The sequence below is a fragment of the Mandrillus leucophaeus genome, unplaced genomic scaffold, assembly GCF_000951045.1.
Source record: "Mandrillus leucophaeus isolate KB7577 unplaced genomic scaffold, Mleu.le_1.0 Scaffold517, whole genome shotgun sequence".
Taxonomy (NCBI): Eukaryota; Metazoa; Chordata; class Mammalia; order Primates; family Cercopithecidae; genus Mandrillus; species Mandrillus leucophaeus.
Window position 1 is genome coordinate 1,123,635 of NW_012105553.1, and position 24,830 is coordinate 1,148,464.

At 46.3% G+C, this 24,830-nt stretch overlaps 1 protein-coding gene across 1 annotated transcript in view; it reads right to left on the reverse strand.

Moving 5' to 3' along the window:
• PKD1L1 (polycystic kidney disease 1 like 1) overlaps window positions 1-2,640 on the reverse strand; it is an 18,275-nt gene extending 15,635 nt beyond the window's left edge. Inside the window, exon 1 of the mRNA XM_011996487.1 lies at window positions 2,530-2,640. Coding sequence (XP_011851877.1) covers window positions 2,530-2,564 — 35 coding nt within the window. The 5' untranslated portion in view covers window positions 2,565-2,640. The remainder of the gene's footprint in view (window positions 1-2,529) is intronic.
• Between the last annotated feature and the right edge of the window lie 22,190 nt (window positions 2,641-24,830).

Here is a 24,830-nt window from a genome sequence, read left to right on the forward strand (position 1 = left end):
AAAAAAAAAAAAAAAAAAAAAAAAAGACATGTGGGTTCTTTCCAGGCTATTCTCATTACAAAAGTTCCCACACAAATGGCTTTGTGCATGGGTCTGCTCATGTTTTCCTTAATGTGTCTTTAAGAGCGATTCTAAGAACTGGAGATGCTGGATAAACGGTAAATGAATCTATCGTTGTGTAGAGACTTCGAATTTCCCACATAGTGGCCGTACCATTTTGCATTCACACCAGCACTGTGTGAAAGTCTCTATTTGCCATGGCCTCACTGACAGAGTATATGGCCACATTTTTTTATTTTCACAGTTTAATTTGCAATTCTCTTACTGTAAGTGAAAGAGCCATTTGAATTTCTTTTTTTCTGTGAACTCTCTGTTCACTTTTCCAGTCCAGTTTTATGTTTTAAAGAGTTGCTGATCCCTTAGGCTGGGAGTGGTGGCTCATGCCTATAATCCCAGCACTTTGGGAGGCTGAGGCGGGTGGATCACTTGAGGTCAGGAGTTCAAGACCAGCCTGACCTACATGGAGAAACTCTGTCTCTACTAAAAATACAAGAAATTAGCCAGGCGTGGTGGCACATGCCTGTAAACCCAGCTACTTGGGAGGCTGAGGCAGGAGAATCGCTTGAACCTGGGAGGCAGAGGTTGCAGTGAGCCGAGATTGAGCCACTGCACTCCAGCCTGGGCAACAAGAGCAAAAAGACCCTGTCTCAAAAAAAAAAAAAAAAACAAAGAGAGAATATTAAAACTTTGTTACAAATATTTTTTCTTAGTTTGTCGCTGTCATTTTATTTTACAAATTTATTTTCTTTTAATGTAGGAGTTATTTTTTTCTCTTCAAGTTGTTTGTAATCCAATTTATTTTTATTTTCCCCTTTTGTGTCTGGATTTTGAGTCATAGGTAAGTTTTCCTCAGTGAAATCTTAGAGAAACTTAAGATTATGCCTAAGTGTATTTTGTTGTATTTATTTTATTATTTGCTTTGTTGAATATGGTCTTGTATTAAATCTCTGACTTTTGCTTGTATATAAATATGATATTGGTTTTTGTCTTTTAATTTTGTAACCTAATACTTTACTAGTTTTGCCTGTTTCCTAAATGCTTTCTCTGGGCCTGTTCTGCTTGGTTTGGATGCTTCCCCCAGCAGTGCCCCAAGCCACCCCACCCCAGAGGGCTATGTCCTGGCAGAGCTGGGTTTGGTTAGTTCTGAGGGCTGAGCTGGCCCAGCAGCTCCAGACCTCCAGACATTGCACTCACCTGTAAACTTGACTATGCAAATTCCTCCCAGATGTGCCCACCACACTCCCAGTGAACAACACCTACAGGAGCTTGGGGTTCTCCTATTCTCAGATACATCAGGTACCCTATCCTTCCCTCCACCATGTTCTGTAGCTGCTGAGCTACAGGGTGGGTGCATTCTCTGGTTGGTTCCCACCTGAGTGCCTTTGGGGGTGTGTGTGGTGGCGGCGGCCAACTCATGTAATTTTGTTGTGCACGTTTTCTATGGGCTTTGTTTTTGCTATCTTAATTGCTCTATTTTTATGAGGAGATTTGGTAAGAGTAAAAAACCTGGCCACCGCTCCATCTTCCCGGAATTCCTCTCCCATTCTCCTTTAAATGTGACATCCTAACACAACCACAGCTCTTTTCCTTGGAAAGGGATGTGAAAATATTTAAGGGGAAGCTAATGGTGTGCCACATGGTATGAAGGGATTGTTTTTTAAGGAAGATGGTTGGAGGTGCTTCCATCACATGCCATTTTTTAAAAACTATCAGAAATTCCCAGATCCTTGACGAACTACACCAGAAAGATTTGCAGGAGACCGAATTTGTGTTTCGAATTTGAAGAGGGATTTTGGCTAGCATTTAGAGAAGGCCCCTTGCAGTGGCTGCCATCCAGCACCACCATGACTGGAGGGGGATGGTACCACTGAGAGAAACGTGTTGGAAGTAGAAGTTGGAGAGCTTTGCCACAGCGTGGTATTTATTAAGGTTTGTATTTTATCTAAAAAAATTTAAAATATGTTATGAACACCAGCTGTGCATATCTGAATATTAAATATTTTAAAATACCTGTCACTGGGCTAAATCCATGCCGTAAGAAGAGGTGTTGCATTTATCTTATGAGCTTCCACATCCCTGTGTGTCCCAGTTGGAGAAGCAGAAGTCCTAGACCATGTGCTAAGCACACGTCTGGGTGGGATGAAATCCAGCTGTGTGTGTGAATCCATGCTGGATGCATGAAGCTGAGGCCCAGAGGAGAAAGCTTTCTTAATCAATTTCTCATCATGGGCAAATTGTGGAACTGAGTTTTCTGACTTCAATTCTGTTTCCCTGAATTCCTCCCGTCTGCTGGGCAGCACAGGCTGTTACATAGATAAGGATAGCTCTGGGGACAGCAAGGTGGTCCCCACCTCCACTCCCGACTCCTCGAGGAGAACAATCTCCCAGGAGGACCAGCAGCAGTGGGGCACCCCCTCTGAGAAGGGAGCTGGAGTGGAGTAAGCCCTCCCAACACAGGCCGCCACCCACCTCAGGGCAGCCTGTGTTCGACTCTCTCTCCTCATCCTCTCTCTGGTGACCCTCAGATGGGCCTTGGAGGGTGGATGTGCCCAGCGCAGGTGGCGAGCTTGTTGTCGGGCAGCCAAGACCTGTCAGGGACAAGAGCCCGGTGAGCCGTGGGCTGTCGGGTGGAAGGAGAGAGGCCCCTGGTGCTCCTGCCAAGCCAAGGAATGCGTCATTGCTGTGCTGTACATTCAGCCTGGCATTTGGGAACAAAGAGGCACTTTGTATGAATAACACAGACCAGGTTGTTGGGGAAGGGATCAGAGACGGGGGTAGACCCATTTTTAAAAATCTGCTCATGTCCCAGGCAAGCTTTTTTGGCAGGGATTGCAGTTGGGCTATTACAAAGAGCTGCTGTACACGAGGGGTGTGTCTACTACTGCCAAATTACAGCAGCAATTATCTTGGGCACGGCACAGTATTTTCTCTCAGAGACTTTCAAGGTATGAAAAAATCATTTTAAAGTATAGTCTTAGCAAGAAATGACCTTTCTTTTCTTTCTTCAAAAATCATTTTTACTTTTATACTCTGTTCATGGACAGGGCATAACAGTAGCCAGATAAATGAACTCATTGTAGGTATTCATTCATCAACACACATTCACTGAATCAGGCACTGGGGACATCTGAGGAATCAGAGACAGTCCTTCCTCCTAGAGACTTGGGCTTCTAGGAACTGGACAGCAGGGATGCAAACAATATAAAGCTGCACATGCAGGGTGTTGGGAGTTAAGTGACTCCCTTCGGCTGTTGTGCCGTTCTGAGAAAGGAACATGTGTGGCCGAGAGATCCGTGGGGAGGCTTGGGTGTGGGGGGGCATCCCGATTCTAAGGTGCTAATGAGCCATGCGTAGGTTTGGAGATGACACAGCCTGGCCCTCAGGATCAGGCTGAATTCATCTGAAGGAGCCTCACCCCCAAGGCTGGGACGATAGAAAGAAAATGAACAAACTTGCAGCACAGCAGGGCATAGCTGCCCGAGGGGAGAAGAGGAAGGACAGCCTTCGAAGCACAAAGGAAAGCTGAGATCCAACAGGTATGAGGGAACCACGACAATGCTGCTTCTCAAGAGCTAAGGTGCTGCAGGGCGGGGGTGCAGGAGGAAAGGGCAAGGTGGGCCAGGTTTGGGCCCCAGACTCCCCTTTATTGCAGTATACCTTGGGCCTAATTGTTTCACATCATCTTTAAATGGGGTGCAGTGATGCTGCCTAATTCATAAGGTGTTATAAGGAACAAATGATATGACAAATGTAAATACAATGTAGATGCAAAATAGCACAATGACTAGTACATAGCCTGTGTGCACCACCCATCTTCAGCAGCAGCAGCCCTGGTTTCAGGCAGGGCTGAGAGGCCTCAGACAGGTCCTCAGACATGGAGTTTATCAGGATCCTTTGCAAGGAGGAGGGCGGAGATGAGCAGAGGCCCAGACCAGGTTCTGACTCTAAATGAACTGGGATTGGGTCCTTGGTCATAAGTGACTTGTGGTTATTACAAGAGTACAGAATTGCACATGCATTTCATGTGCACTTAATCAATGAGCCTGTGAATTTCTTTGCAGTGGCCAATAGACCTTTCTCTTCCTTCACATCATTCACACTGCCCAACAGAATGCTACACATACAATAGGCAAAACTGAATAAAAGAAGGAAGAAAGGGAGGGAGGAAGGGACGAAGGGATGAAGTCAGGGAGGGAGGAATGATGGGGAGGAGTACTTTTTCTGCGGGTCCACTGAAGGGCAAATGGCCTAAAAGTTCTCCAAAATCATGGCCAAGAATTAGAGTTCTCATTTGCTTCAGTATTTTAAAATATGCTAATTTTCTTGGTGCTCTAACTTCTTTAGGATAGGAGTGAAAAAAAAAATAAGTCCTATGTGTTCATCTATCATATATGTGTGTGCAAAGAAACATAAGAAATTAAGACATCCCATGGGTCTCCAAAGATGCAACTCAATTTGAATTCAAAGCCTACATTCAGATACGAGTGATAGAACATAAAGCAGTTTTTTAAAGCTCAATTTGCACTGCATAGGTCATTTTTTTACTTTTTCAACCTCGCCTGCATAGTCAGGAACACTGCAGCTTGAAGAGAAGGGGAGGCGAGTCCAGGAACGTTCTGCCAATTCAGAGTCCAGATCCCTGGTAGCCTCACGTAAAGACTCAGTAAAAAAGTGGTTGTCAGCTCTTCTTTTCCAAGCAAAACCCAAGGCCATGAGGCATACCTGGAAAGAAAAACATGACAGAGCAGAGAGCCACCCTGTGCCTGTGTTCGTTCCACACAGAGCTGTCCTCCTGTCCCCTAATCATGAACAGGACTCCATCTCCCAGTTTTAAAGACACCAGTAGTCACTGTCTTGGATTCCCAGCCCAGCTACTCACCAGGTGTAACCTCGCCCAAGAGACCTAAATTCTCTGAGGCTCAATTTCCTCAAATGAAAAATGTGGGTTAAAGTGGTTCACTTCTCAAAGATGTTTATGAGGATTAAAGAACAGGCCCATGTGCAGCTTAGCACAGAGCCTGGCTCCTGGTTCTCTCTCACCACAATTGAAATCAGGGTATAAAGAAAAGTCATACACCACCAAAATGAAGCCTCTATTTCCCCTTCCCGTCTAGGTCCCCTCCTGATGGAAAGCACTTCTACAATGGAGGGTGTTTCTTACCATAAGTGGCTGGGTGATGAAAACACAGCAGACCACGGAGAGGGACAGCAGGTGCAGCCACCACACACACTGCTCCTGGCCAAACCTGCCCCCAGGGAAAGTGTGGTGGTCAGCACCCTCTAGGGCAGCAGGCCACCCAGCAGTCATTGCTGCCTAAGCACAGGGACACTGCCTGATGAGGGCCCATGGCCTCGCCATGGCAGGAAGCCAGCTGTGGGAGTGGTGCTGGACGTGGGCAGTGTCTTTCTGCTCATCGGAGGGGAACCCCTGTCTGCTAAGAGGACATTGACCTCCCTGAAGCTGCCCAGTGGGAAAGAGAAAGGAAAACCCAACAGGCAGATGGAACAGAGCACAGAGAGGGGAAGGGGGAAGAAAACAGGTTGGGCTATAATAATAATAACAGCAGCAACAACAACAAAGCTGGATGCCGGCGGGCACTCCGCTGGGGCAGGCATGATGCTAACAGGACAGCTTTCATATTTCAGCTGCTCCTCCCCAAGCCCTAAGAATTAAGCTCTCTGATGTTCCTATTTTACAGATGAGCAAACGGAGGCACAAGAGAGGTCTAAGTACCTGCCCATTCTCACAGAGTGATTCAACATCTACAGTTGAGATGGAAGAGACGGGAAGAAAGGGCCTTGGCTTTGCAGCTACTCTTTGTGGTTTATGAAGACGTGGGCCATGGAGCCACACTGAATGACCCTGCGGTCTCCGATGGCAAGTCCAAGCTGGACAGGAGCCAGAGAGGCAGCATGTGCCGGGGTGACAGGATCAGAATCTGTGACACATGCATCATAATCCCTGTCCCAAAGGCATATGCTTTTTCAAATGATGGAAGACCATGAACAGCATATTCTAGCCAGAGCTCCTGGCTGGGAACTGGCTCCTCTCAGGAGCTCGGCAGCTGGGTTCCTTCCTTCCTTAGGCAGGCGTCCTGCAGCTTCTTGTTTAATATCTGGACTCCATCCAGGCCTTCTGCCGTGGCAGGGCTGACCAGGCCAAGCCACCCATTGGGATCTGCATATGATTTTATTTACCCCAGGAGGTGGGAGGGAGAAACGAGGGAGAAAATAGCAATAGCGACATCTGGAGCCTGAATCCGATGAGTTCCCAGAAATGCGGGGATTTATTTACAAATGCGAGACTTTCCATCTGAGGACCTGAGGATGTTTGAAAACCTCTACAGCTTACCTGTAGCCTAGAAATCCTGTCCCCAAACTGCAGGCCAGAGAAGTGGTCCCACAAATGGCCCACACTGCAGAGCTCCACCAAGGCTGAAGGGCCCTCGACCACCGGGGCATTAGTCCCTCCAAACCACTGTTGGGTGCTGCGGAAGAGTAGGACAGAGACAAGGCAGCTTAAGAGACCTTGGCATCTCTATCATGCGGAGTGTGGTGGTGAATCTTAGGCATCAACTAGACTGGGTTGCAGGGTGCCCAGGCATTTGGTTAAATGTGATTTTTGAGTGTGTTCGGGGTTGGGGGTGTTTCCAGGTGACATTAACATCTGAATCAGCAGACTGAGTGAAGCAGAGGGCCTTCCTAGCCACAGGCCTCCTCCAATCCCTTGAGGTCCTGAATAGAATGCACAGGCTGAGAACAAGGGAACTCCTGCCCGACTGCTGAGCTGGGACATTGGTGCTCACCTGAGGGTCTGGGGTAGGGGTGGGGGTGGTGAGCAGCAACTCCTGCCTCGCTGTGCCCTCAGAAGGCTTTTGGGGGCCTCTTCTTCTGAACAGACCTATGGATCCCCAACATCAGAGGCAGAGGGATCAGTTTCCATTTCAGACCCCAAACAACTAAGCAGGCTGACCTGGGATCTGAGGGTCTGCCCTGATTTGGATCAGGTCCCACACACCACGAGGGACAGGGCTGTGACTGGTCCCCTGTGGTTTTCATCCTTCCCTCTCTGCTGTGTGATTTCCCCAGGGCCAGGTACAGGACCAGAGGGTTGCCCTATATAGCTCTTCATACCTCCAGGTGCGGCCATCTCAGCCCATTTTCTAGCGACTACTCTTAGAGGCAGGATGCCATGTCAACCTAGGGCAATCGAGCACAACACCTTTCAACAACTAAGGAGCTCTTGCTGGGAAGCTGGTATTAGGCAAACCGAGGGACACTGGCTGAACATAAATCAAGGAAGGTGAGCTGTGGCTGGGACAGTGGTGTCGTCCTGAGCCACACCTTCTCCAAAACCTCATCAGTGGCTGGTCTGCCAGTGTGAGCCTTGTACTCCTGAGTGCTCCCTTCCAGCCCAGGCCATGTGTCAGCTTGTCTGGGAGGGTCGCCGGTCCTTGGGATGAGTTTCCCTTCTGATCTACTGCTGATACTTGTGCCTACACTGAAGGCTCACCTGCCTGAAGCCTGTTCACTCACAGAAAGAATCTTTTTTGTTCCCCACTGTGTTAGGTGCTGTGCAGTATGGGTCCAATCAGACAGCTGCATGCACAGGCCTTGCCAGTCACTGTGAACAAACACCTGAATCCAGTACACAAGAACCTGGGCTGAGCTGGAGCCTCGATTAAACCATCTGCTCACGTACCACATGGCTCCAGGATCCCAAACCCACACACCCCTGCCAGGCCAGGCCCACCACAGTCTCCCCTTTGCCATGATTTGGCTGCCCTCCTAGGATTGCAGCAGGATTCAATCTCCCTGGGCACGGCCCTGGTTGTTCTAGGGTAATCCCTGCCTCTACCAGTTCACTGCTGAGATTCCAGCATAATTGGAAGCTGGGACTATCATTCACTGTCCTTAGCATTAAAAAATGCAAAGCTTCACATTCCAGAATACTTTAAAAAGGTTATGAGTACATTACTGACTTTTAAAAAGATCTAACCAAACTTATGTTAAGTACCTGCCAGAAAGCACCAAGACTTTGGAGGAAAGTTGGACGCCTCAGTTTTAGGTGGGCCCATGCCTGGTTTTCAGATGAGACTAGAGTATTCAGTGACATTTGGCCCAACTGTGGTTCCGCTTGCCCCACCTCTCCCAATGGCGGCAGGTCTGCTGGACTGGCAGGAAGGGGGCTGTGGTTGCGAGCCAGTTACCTTGAGTACAGGGAAGGGAGCAGTGGCTCTTTCCCATCAGAGCAGTCCCGCTGTGGTCAGCCCCATGGGCCTCCAGCTTAGGGGCTGGACAGGCTGTGCCATCATCACTTGCCGCCTTCCTTTGGGCCCTGCCACTCCCAGAGACAATGGCTGATGCAGGATGCTAGAATGACAAGGTCATGCCAAGGTTAATGTCTCCACAGACAGGGCTTCACACGTGACGCTCAACAGTGGTGTGGCTTGCCGCCTTCTCAGAGGACGGGCCTGACATGGGCAGGGTGTGGTGCTCAGGCCTCTAAAGAATTCTGAGGGAGGAAGCACAGGCGGCCTGAGAGCCGGCTCCTTCATACCCCTCGGACGACGGTGGCCGCGCCTGGGGAAATGCTGGTGGCCTAATAGCAGCTCCATGCGGTCAGACTGATTGCACCTGGTTCTCTGGGAGGCACGACCCTGCCACAGAGGGGAATTCAGCCAAGAGCAACTGGTTGAACAAAGCCTCCAAGTGGGGAGGGCGCCGAGCTCTGGCATGGTGTTTGGGGCATGGGGGGCACACTGTGTTTCAAGCAGGGGCTCGAGAGTACCACCCTCAGGAACAGGAGCGGCAGAGCTGCCGCCAGGGAGTTAGAACCTGGCAAACCCGGCATCGTGTGTGCCCTCACGTGTCCCACAGAGCAGAATCCCACGTAAGCAAAGGGGCAGTCACACCACACAGATCCGAAAAGCACTATAGCAATGGGGTACCGCAGTGGTGCCATTAGAAGCTGCCCTTCAACTGCCCCGTGTCACAGGCCTCTTTGAGACCTGGAACGGAGCTCCCAGCACTGGGGCAGCTTTTCTGAGCCCCCTCCTCACAAGGAGGTGGAGAAGCTCACAGAGCAATCACCCCGAGCCTTGCTGCTCCACAGTGTCCCTCCCACGGTCCTGCCGGTATTTACTGAGTAGACACACGGGGCTTTCCGAATTCTGCTGGGCTGCGCTTCTTTCCTGTTTCAGGCCTTTGCTGAGACCCCTTCTCTTTGACCCACCTGGACAGCCGGGCTGCTGTGGCATGTGTCCTGGGAAACAGACCTCCCTCTAGGGAGGACAGCCCCCAGCCAGCACAGCAGGTCTTGCATCGATCTTTCCTTGTGTCCATCTCACCTTGGACCTGACCCATCCATGGCCAGACCATAGCCAAGGGAGGATGCCAGAGAAATCTAATTGCTCGCATTTCATGCTAGAGGATTAGCTGCTGCGCGTAATGGTTGATTTACCTTGCATGGCTCCTGTGCGTCTGGTATCCTTCGGCAGGAATTAGGACCTGATTCAAAAAAATAAAAGTCCAGTGTATGATGTTTTGGGATCATACATTTAGACAGGGATATGTTTAAGGATTAGCAGGGATATTTCTTTCTTCAGCAAATACTCTATCTTCCTGACTCAGCCAGAATGAGTACTTCTGAGAGAACAAGACTAGAACGAGGACTTTTGGTGATGCTTCAGTCCTGGTATTGGCTTAGGCAGCCCTCACACCCACTCGAGGCTGCCTTAAGGAAACATGGCAGCTTGAGAAAAATGTTTAATTAATAAAACAAATGGCACTAGCAACTAGAAAATGGATTCACTATCCATCTGACAAAGACCTACTTCACTTAGCTGGTGAAAAGTATTTATATATCACTCAGAAAAGAAAGGATTTTATAAGGTTCATGTAAATGTGGGCAAAGAAAATGGACAGACCACAGAAAATAAAATGATTTTTAAACACATGAAATGATGCCCAACATTACTCATAACAAACATAATGCAAACTGAAAGCAGAAGATACAACTTCTACTTAGTACATTGGTGCAAAAGGCTCAGCCCCACGGAGAGTTTCTGAGAGTTTTAACACACATTTACCCTGGGGTGCCTCGGCCTGTGCTTCTCCTCTAGGCGGGCAGTGTGGCTCTGCTCGGGCAGGCCCCGGGGCTTCCTGCAGAAGGAAAGAGGTGGTTCGCCAAGTGTGTTCCCCAGCAATGAAGGGGCTGCTCAGGAGAACAGGGCCATGAGGACAAGTTGCAGGTACCTTGCTGAGCCTGAAGAGCAGGGACAAGAGCTGGGCCCCTGGAGAAGCCAGGAGCGTACACAGGAGACCCACCCTGAAGGATCCAAGGGTGGGGCTGACATCCAACTGGGGTTGCAACAAACCAACAGCAGCCGTTACATCAACCTGATATGAGTCCAACTTAAAACAGTCATGGTGTAATTACGAATATATGTAATGTGAATACATACATTATATTTAATAAAAGTGCTCTCTTCATGAACCATGAATTTTAAGTTACAATTCAATTGATTGATTGATTGATTGAGATGAAGTCTTGCTCTGTCACCCAGCCTGGAGTGCAGTGGCAAGATCTCGGCCCACTGCCACCTCTGCCTCCCAGGTTTAAGTGATTCTCCTGCCTCAGCCTTCCGAGTAGCTGGGATTACAGGCACGCACCACCACGCCCAGCTAATTTTTGTATTTTTAGTAGAAACAGGGTTTCACCATGTTGGCCAGGCTGCTCTCAAACTCCCGACCTCAGATGATCTGTCTGCCTCGGCCCCGCAAAGTGCTGGGATTACAGGCATGAGCTACCACCCTGGCCACAATTCAATTTAAATAATGCATCATGTTCAATATCGTTCTAAGAAAAAAATAGATCTATATATAGAACTGATATGATGGATACAAGCAGAAGGAATCCAGCAAAGGCTTCTTATCCCCCAGGAGTGAAAAAAAAACACACGCAATCATTTTGTTTCTTCTTATACAAATCCTTTTGGATTGAACAAATGCTTGCCAAGCACCCACTCTCTACCAGGCATGTGCTCCATGGATTGAATCATGGCTACGATCTGGCAAGGCATCAACACCCACAAAGTACCAATGAACAGAGAGAAGTGGTCAGTGGCCCAACGTCAGACAACATGTCAGCCTCAAAGAAGAGGCTGACCGTAGGTTTCCTCACCACAGGCCCTGGTCTATTTCCAGGTGGACAGAGCTGTTCCCTTCCTGCTACTTGATGATATTTGTTTATCCTCTTTTTACAAATTCTATGCACTGTTATTTTTTCAATCTCACCAATCCATAATTGTTATTGGATCTCTCTGATACCTGGTGTCATAAAGGAGCCACTATGCCTGGCTGTCACATGGATGGGTCGCTGGCCCCCACCTCAGAAACGGACCTTGTCACCACATTCTCCAGGCGCACCACGACCCAGCAGTGAACCCGGTGGGCCAGGTGCATGAATGGCCATGATGTTGTCATAGTAAACAAGTCAGTTTTCCCTCAGCCCACGTCCTGCTGTGTTGTTTTTCCTCAGGAAAGGGAGGGTCTCCATTTTAACTGCCGACACTGATTTCGAAGTAATTTACTACATCTCATGAGGAACAATCAGACCGGAGTTGCCAGTGCAAACTGGCATCTTGAGGGAAAATGTGCCCATCAGAATGGCTCTGCGTTCTTTTGTCCAGAGGACTTGTTCAAAATCTAAATGAATTGCCAACTTAAAAAAAAAATTCAAGATCATTCTCAAAGACAACTGACTGCCAGGCTCTCTGGAAAAGTTCTACTGCTGGGCCTGGTCACGAGCTCCCACAGAGCAGCTGTCCACTGAGCCAGCAGAGTCAGGGCTGTGCAGGTCCACCCAGTGCCACACCGGGCAGAGCCCTCCTGCTCCTTCTCTGGTCCCCAGGCAGCCAGGCTTGCTTCCCCTGGTTTACACTTTTCTCAGAGGACTGTGAGCTTTGTTGATTTCTTAGGCAAAAAGGGGCCACAGTGTAGTCTGGGATCTGGAAGCTGCTGTAAGGAAAAGCAACGGCCCTCACCTGCTCTTGCCCTCCAGCAGCGACCAGGGCAGTGAGACACGCGTAGACGCACAGCAGGGTGAAAGACACGGTGAGGCGTGGTGTGTGCAGGTAGCGGCTGGAGGAGGGCCTGCTGTACACCGACAGCCAGATGTGGAAATCCTCCAGGTACTCTGTGAACTTGCAATAGAAAAGCTGAAACGGAAAGCAGGAGAAGTGTTCCCTGACATGGGCATTTCTGTCAATAAAGCAAAGTCCTGACTGTTAAACCGTGATCTTCTGAGCAGAGACGGTGAGCTTTCTGGCTCTTCCATCCCAGCTGCTTAGCTGTGTATCAGGTGGGCCGTGGTGCAGGTAGACGGCACTGCACTCCCCACACTCGCTGGCTCTGCTATCCTGGCTGGTTAGCTGGGTACTAGGTGGGCCGTGGGTGCAGGTGAACAGCACCTCACTCTAGGCCTCTGGAAGCTGCTTCTCCTTCTGCCTTCTTGGCAGCCCCCTTGCTCCAGCCACACTCCCATCATGCTGGACTCTGGCCCACCTGGCCTTCCCCTGGCACCTCCTGAGCTTTGGCACATGCTTTTCCCGGCTTCACCTGCCTGGCTCTCAAATGCCTTCACGCCCAGCCTCCGGAGACCTTCTCTCCAGAGCTTCTGATCAGTCTCTCCTTGGTTTTCCTGCATGTTCCTAAGAGACTTCTTAAAACCCCGCCACTCTCAGAACTTTCCGGGGCAATACGCTTAATTTCAACCGGACTTTGAGTGCACTGAGAGTGGGGCTGAGTCGCCGCCACCACTGTCCTCAGTAGCCCACAATGTCTGGCACACAGCAGGAGATGAGTTGCTTAGGAATCGCACTGAATTTTAAGCCCCAATTCAATTTCAATAATGCTTGGGGCTCAACATTGTTCTAGAAAAAACAAAATTATACACAGAACTGCAACTGCTCTTATGGAATATGAGCAGAGCACAGATACAAATACCAGAAAAATCAAGAATATATCTTCTTTATGTAACTGGATTAGCCAACAAGCAATGCTCGATTCGCAGCACACACAAGTGCTTATACGTGACTAAGTTAATAAGCCTACGTTTCTCACAAAAAGCTGTCAAGCACAATAGCTTAAGGATAAGCGATGTATATCTCCCATTGTTAACTACAGTTCCCGAGCTAAACAGTCATTCTCACAAGGAAACAATCATCTAAGGGGAAGCCCCAGTTTCAGATGTTGAAGAATTTCCACATGCTGTGACTGATTGAAAACTTGTTTCAAATCCTTTGTGATCATGTTTCTTACTAGCTTAGCAATATCTCAGGCCTGAAAATGCCAAGGCCTTGAGCCTGGGCCTCTCATCAAGGCAGGTGGCAACAAGGCAGGTTGGAAAGAAAGCCTAGTGGCCTGGCAAGGTCCGGCGACACTGGGGACTGTCTGAGTTCACTGGCTCTTACCACTGTTTGAGACCCAGTTTCAGGAAGTGCTCATCAGGAACAGAGAGTCACACATGAAAGTTCCCACAATGTTGTCCATTACCATAATAAATGAAAGAAAGCTATACATGCCCAACAGGTCTTCAGCAAATGGTCATGCGCAGTGGGCCATTATACAGCCCTGAAATGATGTTTTAAAAATTCATGAAGAGACCTACTCTAAAATGTTGAATAAGAAAGTGCGAAATGCGGCCGGGCACGTTGGCTCACGCCTGTAATCGCAGCCTTTGGGAGGCCAAGGCGGGAGGATCACAAGGTCAAGAGATCAAGACCATCCTGGCCAACATGGTGAAACCCCATCTCTACTAAAAATAGAAAAATTAGCCGGGCATGGTGGCATGTGCCTGTAGTCCCAGCTACTTGGGAGGCTGAGACAGGAGAATCACTTGAACCTGGGAGGCAGAGGTTGCAGTGTGTCGAGATCATGCCACTGCACCCCAGCCTGGCAACAGAGCAAGACGCCGTTTCAAAAAAAAAAAAAAATTATTATCACAATTGTATGAAATTTGTTTGTATATAGGGAAAGATAGAAAGGACATGCAAAAACCACAACTTCTATGGTTAGTTTGTGAGGTTATCTGTTATTTTGTCACTTTGGCCATCTCCTGCCATCCTGGCCATGATCACATCTGTACCATATCTGTAATTACTCTATTGATAATTATCTAGGTTGTTTGGGACACACACAGGGCACTGAATAGTCTTTAATCACGGGCCTCTGGACATCACAGACCACCAGAACCATAAATTCCAGAAATTTACATTCTTATTACAATTACAGAGAAGCATTACTGCAATAATTAATAATTGTGGAGGGTAATTAATCCATGCTTGGATGGCCACTTAATGAATGTATCATTTAATATTTTGATATATTGGTAATTAACTAAGAAAAGAGGAATACACTTTAGAGGAGTTGAAAGACACAACTGTGGCAAGCGAAGCAGAGCCAGATGCCACGCTCTGCCAGTCAGCCAGGTGCGCCATGAGAGGCCACCTGGAGGGGGCCTACCTTCCGGAAGCCGAGTCTCCCTTGCAGACAGGTGAGCTCCCGCTCCACGCGACCATCATGCCTGCCAGCAGACAGCCAGCACTGGGCAGGGAAGAACCAGCCCTGTCCTGTGCGCAGCTCCTTCACCATCACGTGGCTGATGAACCAGCCTGGGGAAGGCCCACGGCTGTCGTGCCAGAGGCGGATCTTCCTCAGCAGGCCCAGCTGGGCAGGAGTGCTGGAGGCACACACAGCAGCGTCTCATCAGCTGGGAGGGTGACAGTGTGGTCCTGGCATCCCATCAGCCCCAGTGCTCACCCTCAAGGCACTGATGGCCCACAGAGGGGGGATGGGACATGTCAAAGGTGACTGACATGCAGAGTGACATGTGAAGCCCCCTGGAACCCGGCCAGAGGATGGGAGATCCCACCACGCACAGTGACCCTGCACTCAGGCCTTCAATATCCACCAGCTTTCCCAAACCAAAGTCACACAAATCTCGTTCATCTGTTTGTCTCTGGTGTGGATTAAAGTTAACCTTTTCTCTCTTAATGAAGACATAATACTCCAAACCAATAAATATCATGCATGAAATTTACCAGGAGAAAAAATAATTTAGTTCAGTCCTTTCATATTTTCTAAAACGCCAGGTGCTTGCATCCTATCTTGTTAAACTCCCTCTTTCTCCAACCCCACCATCTTTGTGACACCACGTGTCCTCGCTCTTCCAAACTGGGGACAAACCTAATTAAGGTCAGAAGGTTTAGTGTCATAGAAAACACTGATTATGAACTTTACTAATATGTAAAATCAGTAAGTCTTCTTCCCCCACCCTCCTTCCTTCCTTGCCTCGCATAAACCTATTGTTTAACCTACTCAGAATAACAAACTGTAAAAATACATCATAAAATTGTTTGTATATAAATTGATGCTCACTATTAGAGACCAATGTTACGTAGTCTGTTTTGTATTTGTGATAAGGCTACACTAATTCTGATTGGCCTCTCTTTCCCAAATCTAGCAGTGAAATATTTTGGAATACCTCAGGATAAAGGTGTGTCTGGAATTCCTTTCAAACAGGGGCTTCTCTGGACAGGAGAGCTCCTTGGTTTCTGACAGTCCGTTGTCGCCACATAAAACAATGTACACCTCAAAACAAAGAACAGGGGTGGGAACTCAGGCTGTTTCACAGCAGACGCCATGCAATGCTGGGCAGGGCTTCCTTGCACTTTCTCCCAGCGTCTTACCCTTCCACAAAACCACCTGCATGGTGGAGTGCCACAGCCTGGAGCCAGGGAATGAGAGGGCACGCCCAGTCCCAGACTTCCCTGGAGAGAGCAGAGGAGGGCCTTGAAGTGGAGCCTGGTAGAATTGGCCATTTCCTCACCTTCTTGATCTAGAAAAGCCAGATCCCAACTAGGTTTCGGGAGGGCATTTGTTTTCTCATGAGAGCAGGAGAGCACCACGGTGGGTACGCCATTTTCCTCACTGTGGCTTGGCAGGGAGATGCCAGAGCAGCCTAGACCCAGAGTAGGGTACCTATGCACCTGTGGGCGTACCCTGGGGAGGCACACGTCAGTCTGGCTGGGCTTGTCATTCCTCACTGCTGTCTTCTGTCACACAGAAATGAACAATTCTGATGCAATATCACTTATTAAACTTTCATTTAAGAAAGATATTTCTGTTTCTGAAATCCTTCCTTATTCCAAAGTGTATATTTTCTTTGACTAGTTTCTAAACTTTGTGTTTTCACCTTTCTGTCTCTAATGTTCTGGAGTTTATTTTTTGTGTGTATGATGTAAAGATTCAATAGTACCTTTTTCTACAAGGACAGCTATTGTTCCAAAATATTTTTTAAACAGTGCACCCTTTCCTGTGGTTTGTAAGACCCCTAGTCTCCCCCAAAAATCCCTCCTCAGTACCTCTCCTGAGGTCAGGACATGATCTCAGGTACTACAGTTTCAAAATAAGCCTGAATATTGGGTAGGGAGTCCCTGCCCTGTTCTTCTCTTGAGAGTCGGCATGACTGGTATTGCAATTCTCTTGTATTCTTTTCCACCTGAATTTTAGGATCAGTTTTCCAAGTTCCACAAAACACTTTCCTAGAATTATGAATAGATTTAATTGGATTTAACCTCATTATGCCTTAGGCTTTCATCTGTAAAGTGGGTATATTAATAGAATTTCATTCACACTATTATTATTAATGTTATAGATTAATTTGGGAGAAATGACAAAGGAAAATTGGCTTTCTCATCCATAAACATAGCTCTTTATTTAGATCTCTTATGCATATTGGGGATAGTTCTTTCATGATGGTCTTGTATGTGGGGTTTGATGAATTCACTTCTAGGCACCCCACCATTTTTTACTGTGACAAAGAGGTTCTTGTTTTCAACTCCATGTTATAAATAGTCATTGCTGTTTTATAGAGATTATTTTGATGATTTTTTCTCAATCAAAAATTCAGCAAGTTTCTTAAATGCTATTAGTGCTAATCATTAGCGTGAACATGCTTCTTCATTTGCTGTGTAGACAACCTCATCCTGTGTGAAGAACCATCTCTTGGCCGGGAACGGTGGCTCAAGCCTGTAATCCCAGCACTTTGGGAGGCCGAGACCGGTGGATCACGAGGTCAGGAGATTGAGACCATCCTGGCTAACACGGTGAAACTAAAAAATATAAAAAACTAGCCGGGCGAGGTGGCGGGCGCCTGTAGTCCCAGCTACTCGGGAGGCTGAGGCAGGAGAATGGCGTGAACCCCGGAGGCGGAGCTTGCAGTGAGCTGAGATCTGGCCGCTGCACTCCAGCCTGGGTGACAGAGCGAGACTCTGTCTCAAAAAAAAAAAAAAAAAAAAAGAACCATCTCTTTCTCCCTTTTGGAATCTTATATTCCTGTTTTATTTCTTGCTTTATTGTTTATACCAGGATTTCTAGCACAATGATAAATTGCAGTGCTGACAGCAGACATCTCTTAGAAACCATCTAAAGCTTCACCACTAAATCTTCCTTTGTTAGGTTAAGAACATTCCTATGTGTATGCATTGCTCATGAATATATACATGTATGTTTATCTGATAGACAATTTAAATATACAGTTGGTAGATGAAGGGTTTATGGTAAGGACCACATAAGCTTTAAAAATGTGTCTCCATCTATCCTACTACACTGTGGCACCCCATCTCATTCATCCTCCCATTTAACTCTTTCTCATCCACACCCCAATCCTATGGATTCCATAAAGTAACCATGGTTCCCTCGGGAAATGGGAACGTGAGTTTCAAGGGTAGAGGGAGCCTCCCTCTCTTTGAGGGATTTGTGTCGCACGCACTTCGAATTGCACATGGCTCTGCCCAGGCTCCATTTCCGCCCCTGCAGACCTCACCTCCACAGCTCACCGCGGCACCGCTGCTCCACTGGGCCCAGTGCTGGACTATTTCCTCCTCCTCCACCGCATCCTGCTTCCCACCCCACCTTCATCCTCCACCAGCTTCTCTGGGACTGTCGTTTTCTGCCCCAAGCTCAGAATAGTACGTCTCATTCTCAGAGTCTCAAAGATCCACTCAGAGACAGAACAGATCTCCCCGGGCTGCCTTCCACAGTGGAGACAGAAGAAGAAGGAACTGGAACAGCTGCAGAAGGTGAAGGGGTCTGCTTTTCACCCTGACAGACGTGCAGGCTGAGGGAGGGCCCTGGAAAGGGCAGGCAAGCCTTGCCTCAGCAATGAGATGGGCCTGCTGTGACAGGTAACAGACAGGGAAGCCAAATCACCAAATCCTCACTTCTGATGCTGACATTGCTTAGACACCATCAAAGAGTACCCCCAGATGCTCAAGATACCTTTGAGGTCAACCTGGCCGGAGCTCGGAAGCCGGTGTCAATGACGACCGCATACAGCTGGTGGCCTGGCAAGGGGGCTTCTTGCAGAAAGATGTAACCAGATTTCTTTTTTTCATGATGATCTACTTGTCTGCTTTTAGCAACCAAAAATCCATAAAGAATCAGAGAACCTATAATAAAAATACTGGGAAGCAAGTTTTCTGGGTGGCTATAAACGAAAGGAGAGATATAAAGAAAATTGCTCATGAAAATAAACATATAGGAAAAGACTGATTGCCACCCCAACCCCTTACACACAAAAGTCCCTGCTGGGCTTCACTGATACGTTTTTACACTTGCTGGAAGCTGAATTGGGAGGGCTTTGAAGGCAGGGAGCTGGCCCATGGTCCAGCGAGCAGCACCCCACAAGCATGGACTCCAGAGTCAAAGAAACCTTGTAATGGACCAGCCTCTGTACCAAGAGGCTGTGCCATGCTGGCTCTGAGGAACTTTCATTGTGAACTATGGCTAACAATGCGAATCTCACTGCTATTGTAAAGATTAAGCAATATAAATACACACAATTCTTGAAACATACAAGTGGCATTATGTTTCTCCCTCTCTCCCTCTCCTGCTAGCAGAACAAGGCTAGGAGATGTTGGTGATGTTTTGGAGCCCCTGCCTGTGCCTCCCACTGCCCCTGTGGATGCTGCTGCTTGTTCCCTACCTGCAGCCTCCACCTACCTGTTCCCAGCCACCAACACTGGCTGGGGAGAGATCACTGAACCCCCACAGATCTGTAGAATGATGTTCATATCAAGCTGCTGTGCTGGGACTCTAACCTAACTGGAGTCTTACAGATTTCTGATGGGATCTCAGAGGATGGGCACCAGGGTCTATGCCACATGGGGATGTTGCCCGCCCCATCCCCTGCCATTCTGCTCTTTGATTCCATCTGAGGATTGGGCTCTGTTCTTGGTTTCTCACCTGCCCTCTTTTTCCCCACCAGGATAGAGCCTGTTCAGAGCTCTGCCCCATGAGCTCTGCAGGGTGTTCACATCCTTCCACCTGGACAATACTCTGAAACCTTCAAGATTCTGGCCAGATATCCCACTTGCTACTGCCCCTGTAGAACTTCAGGTGTTGCCTCTCTCTGGACACCTTCCAGGGCTGCTTCCTCCATGGTTTGCCCCAGCCCCAGCAATATCAATGCCAGACACCACAGTTGAGGCTGCTGTCCTCTGAGCCCTGATCACTGAATGGTCAGTGACCTTTTCTGTATCCAGCATCTGTTGTATTAGCAATTAATGTCTTTTTTACTAATTATCTGATCCATCAACTAGTCTATAAAGTAATATGATTGATGAAATAAGAGAGTTTCTTATTACTTGAACATAATGAGAAGAAAATTTAACACTCAACACCTCAGAAAATGCAGACTCTACCCTAGATAGTCATTCAGCAAATATTTACTCTGAGCATTGTATTAAATGTAGGGTGACGCTGATAAATAAGACAGGGAAGGCTCCTATCCATATCAGCTTAAACTCACTTTACCCATATCTGAGTCTAAATATAGTCATTTCATATAAAAGTGGCTATAAAAATAGTGTACATTTTAAATTTATTATCTAAAATGAGATACTCCAGAGAGAGAAAGAGGGAGCTATTAATAATTAGGCTATGACAGTAAACATAAACCAGGACAAGCCCTTTAGGCAGTATTGTCACTGTAGATATCAACTCTATCAATAATAATTGACCAAATTCACACTGAACTAAAACTAAACTTAAAAATATGAAAAGTATGTTGACTTTCTTGTGTTTATGAATCGCTCATCAGTGAATTTAAGTATAGAGAGACAAAATACATATGTATATATTCAACTATAAGAATATTTAAAGATAATTATAAAGAATATTTAAAGACAATTATCCACTAACACGCATATTTCAAAAACACAATGACAGTAAGTAACATGGATTTCAAGTACCCCTGGAATTATATGTGGACATCCTGAGTGAACCATAAAACAAATAAAGTCTATGAAGTCTTTATGTAGGAAATGGAACTTACCTCTGTAACTTGGAAATGTCACTCACTTCAAAACTGGCCTTCAGCTTCCTCCTTAGGAGACCAAATGCCGCAAGGCGATCGTAGCTAGGAGGGAAATGCGGATGAGGATACAGAATGTGTGGAGAGAGCAGCTGTTGACAGTGCGAAGGCATGTTGGTTAAAGGAATGTGAAAAGGAAGAAAGAGTGCAATAATGATAACTTTATGACTAAGACCCAGTTTAAAAGATTCACCTGAAACCTAAGTTAGAAATGAGGGACTCTTCTTTTGTGCCAGAGTTCTTCACATCTGTGTGTTGGGATACATGGCTCCCATGGAGGCTGTCCTGAGACACAAGAGTTCAGAGCAGATGGCGGTCTTCATGACAGCCCTCCACAGCATGGCTGCAGCCTGAGGCTCTTGGGTCCCAGTCACAGCCTAGCTGTGCCACTAGTCAAGCTCTGGCCAACTTTTCTGCCTAAGCGCCAGTTCCTGGCATTACATTCAACCCTGACAATCACTGTAAACACTGTCTCCTTTTTTAAAAGTACAGTCTATCTCACCCTCATTATCTTGTGAGCAGGTCCTATGTGTTATTGACTTTTTTTTTTTTTTTTGAGATGGAGTCTCGCTCTGCTGCCCAGGCTGGAATGCAGTGGCATGATTTCAGCTCACTGCAACCTCTGCCTCCCAGGTTCAAGTGATTCTTGTGCCTCGGCCTCCCAAGTAAATGGGATTGCCAGTGTGTGCCCATCTAATTTTGTATTTTTAGTAGAGATGGGGTTTCGCTGTGCTGGCTAGGCTGGTCTCAAACTCCTAACCTCAAGTGATCCACCCGTGAAGTGGATCAGTGAAGTGAAGGTGTGCTTTCTGAGGCAAGAAAAGTCTCTGCGCAAAGATGAGCAGCCTCCTCAGGAATTTCTGGGTATATGAGTCATGTCACTAAATTAGAAATTATTTGTCATCTAGCTGACTAACAATTCTATGAAAGAGTCAGTTCATTCTTTTTTGTTGCCCTTACCTTTTCATTAGGAGAGAGATAAACAATTATTAGGCATATTTAGAAATAGAAATAGTCATTTCTAAATAAGCCATAAGATACTATATTTTGTGATTTCCTGCTAGGAGGCAAATATATCCAGATCATACCATATCAGTGCAATTCATAACCGCTTATTGATTTTCTTATGTTTTCTTATGTTGCACTCTTAAATTTATCTAATGCCATTTCTAGGAGTACATCCAAACTTACTGGTAATGGCCCAATATTTTGCTTCAATATTAAATTATTGATAAATGCATTAATGCAATCATTCATTCTACATTACATAACTACTCTCTGATAGGCACATTTTTGTGAGCCAAGGGTACAAAAGTGAATAACAGGCCAGGCGTGGTGGCTCATGCCTGTAATCCCAGCACTTTGGGAGACCCTCCAGGCTGTGGAGGGTCCTCTGAAGATGAGGGACCCTCAGGGCAACATGGGGGCATGGTGAGAGCTGAGGGTCCCACCTGCCTGACTACAAACTGCATACTCAATGGATGTCGGCGCTTCTGTGATAAGAAAACGGGTGGGTTCATCTGCCACTCATCCACTGACTCACGTCTTCAACACTTACTAAACACCTCCTGCATGACAGTCACCACGGGAAGGAGGAACACGAAGACAGTCTATAGAGCAGCCCCTGCTCCTTGGGAGCCCACAGAGTGGGAGAACCAAGGCCTGACACACGACCTGGCTACAAGAGAACTGACATAGGCTGGAGAGTTGTACAAACCAAGGGTGCTCCAGCTTCTTACGGACAAGGTTCAGGAAAGGCTCTGGGGGTTGGGCCAAACGCAGAAGACAAGGCAGTCATTTACTAAAAATCTCAGATTCTTTCTCAAATGTGTCTATACCTGCAGGTCACTTTTTCTGGAGAAGTTCCTGGTTGTGGAGAGAAACGTTCAGATTTCCACTCTCTCTTGTCCCAAAACAGGCATCGGATCCACTGGAAATGTACCGTATAGTTCACTGCCTTCGCTAAATATTTGTTTGGAGGTTTTCTGTCATAGTCAGCATCCAATAAGGATAAATAGCCTACATTGACATCTAAAAAGAGAAAACATAAATTAAAAATACAACCTGAGGTTTGTAGAAAAGCATTCTCCATTGTAAATGCAGAGAAAGCAGGCAGATAGGTGGGGACAAGGAGTAGAGATGAGCAAGAACTGAAAGACAGCATCAAATTCTAGACATTTCCTGTCCTTGGAGCATTTAAATTTGGATTAAATCCACCCAGTCAAAGCTCCTGGATGCAGATATGAATTGAGGAACGGTAGAGAATTGGGAAGAAAAACAGTGTTTCTAGCATCCTTTATGTTCCAAGTGCCCCCTGACACCCTGAACAGGCCACTCCCTGACTCTAGTGGGGATGGAAGAGGGTTGAGTCAGTTTCTTAAGCTGCCATTCATGCCCACTTCCTGCTCCTTGCCAGTTTGTCAGCCAGCCTGTGAAATTTCGGTATACCCAGAGTCTGAACCCATTCTGGTAAGGACGGCACAATTACCCGTGGAGTTTTAGCCCAACATTTTTTTTTTTTATGTTTAGCCTACTTTTTATGTTTAGAAGCAAAAGTATTTAATACTCTATTTATTTAAAAATTGCCCCAAGACTTTTTAATAAATGGTGTTGGGACAACTAGACATTAGCCCTTTGTAAAAATATGGGCACCTCATGCTATAAAAAATAATAATAAATATTAGCAAATCAGATATCTAAATATAAGAGAAAAAACAAAACAAACTGCGCAAGTACTGAGGAACACATGAATGACTTCTTTTATAATTTGGACGTAAGAAATAAATTTTGAACTATGGCTCAAAATCTAAGAGTCTTACAAGAAATGGTGGATAAATTATTATTTTAAAAATAGCCTAACATATAAAGAGCTCTTAAATATCAAGAAAAAACAAACTCAATACAAAAATGGGCATATATGAACAATTCACAGAAAAAAAAAGTGGATAATGGTTTTAAATATATGAAAAAATACCCAACTTAATTCATATAAAATGCATATTAAAATGAACGTTTCTCAATTATACGACTGGCAAAACTCAACAGCTTGAAAATACATCCTGTTGGCAAAGAAGTGGGAAAACAGGCAGCGTCAGACACTGCTGGAGGTGAATGTGACAATACTTACCAAAATCACATAGGCATTTACTGTTCAACCCAGGAACAGCCTACCTAGGAATTAAACTTGAAGATACACTCCTCCCACTACATTTAATACAGTATATGCACAAGTCTTCCATGCGAATACATAGGAGACTGGCTGAATAAACTATGGTCCATCTATACAATGGAGAAGCACACAGCAGTTAAAAAAAAAAAGATATTGATGAATAAATACATATGAAGTGATTTCTAAATATGTAATTTAACTAAGAAAAGTACAATGCAAATGAGTGTGAGAAATAAGGGGAAATAATGTGGGTATACATGGGCTTATTTTCCCAAAAAGAAACATCAGAAAAACAATTCCCATAAAATTACAATAATCGAGGCAGGGCACGATGGCTCATGCCTGTAATCCCAGCACTTTGGGACGCCGAGGCGGGTGGACCACCTGAGGTCGGGAGTTAGAGACCAGCCTGACCAACATGGAGAAATCCCGTTTCTACTAAAAATACAAAATTAGCCAGGTGTGGTGGCACATGCCTGTAATCCCAGCTACTCGGGAGGCTGAGGTAGGAGAATCGCTTGAACCCAGGAGGTGGAGGTTGTAGTGAGCCAAGATCGTGCTATTGCACTCCAGCCTGGGCAACAAGAGTGAAAAAAAAAAAAAAAAAATTATAATCATCGTTCTTCACAGAACTAGACAAAACAATCCTAAAATTCATATGCAATCACATAGCCAAAGCAATACTAAGCAAAAAGAATAAGTCTGGAGGCATCACATTACCAGACTTCAAACTATACTACAAGGCTATAGTTACCAACACAGCATGCCAGTGGCATAGAAATAGGCATGTAGACCAATGGAACAGAATGGAGAACCCAAAAATAAGGCCAAATACCTAAAGCCAATTGATTTTTGACAAAGCAAACAAAAACATGAAGTGAGTAAAGGACACCCTGTTCAACAAATGGTGCTGGGATAATTGGCTAGCCACATGTATTAGAATAAAACTGGATCCTCATCTCTCATTTTATGTAAAAAATCAACTCAAGCTGGATCAAAGACGTAAATCTAAGACTTGAAGCTATAAAAATTCTAAAAGATGACATCGGAAAAACTCTTCTAGACATTGGCTTAGGCAAATAATTCATGACCAAGACCCAAAAGCAAATGCAACGAAAACAAAAATAAATAGATGGGACCCAGTTAAACCAAAAAGCTTCC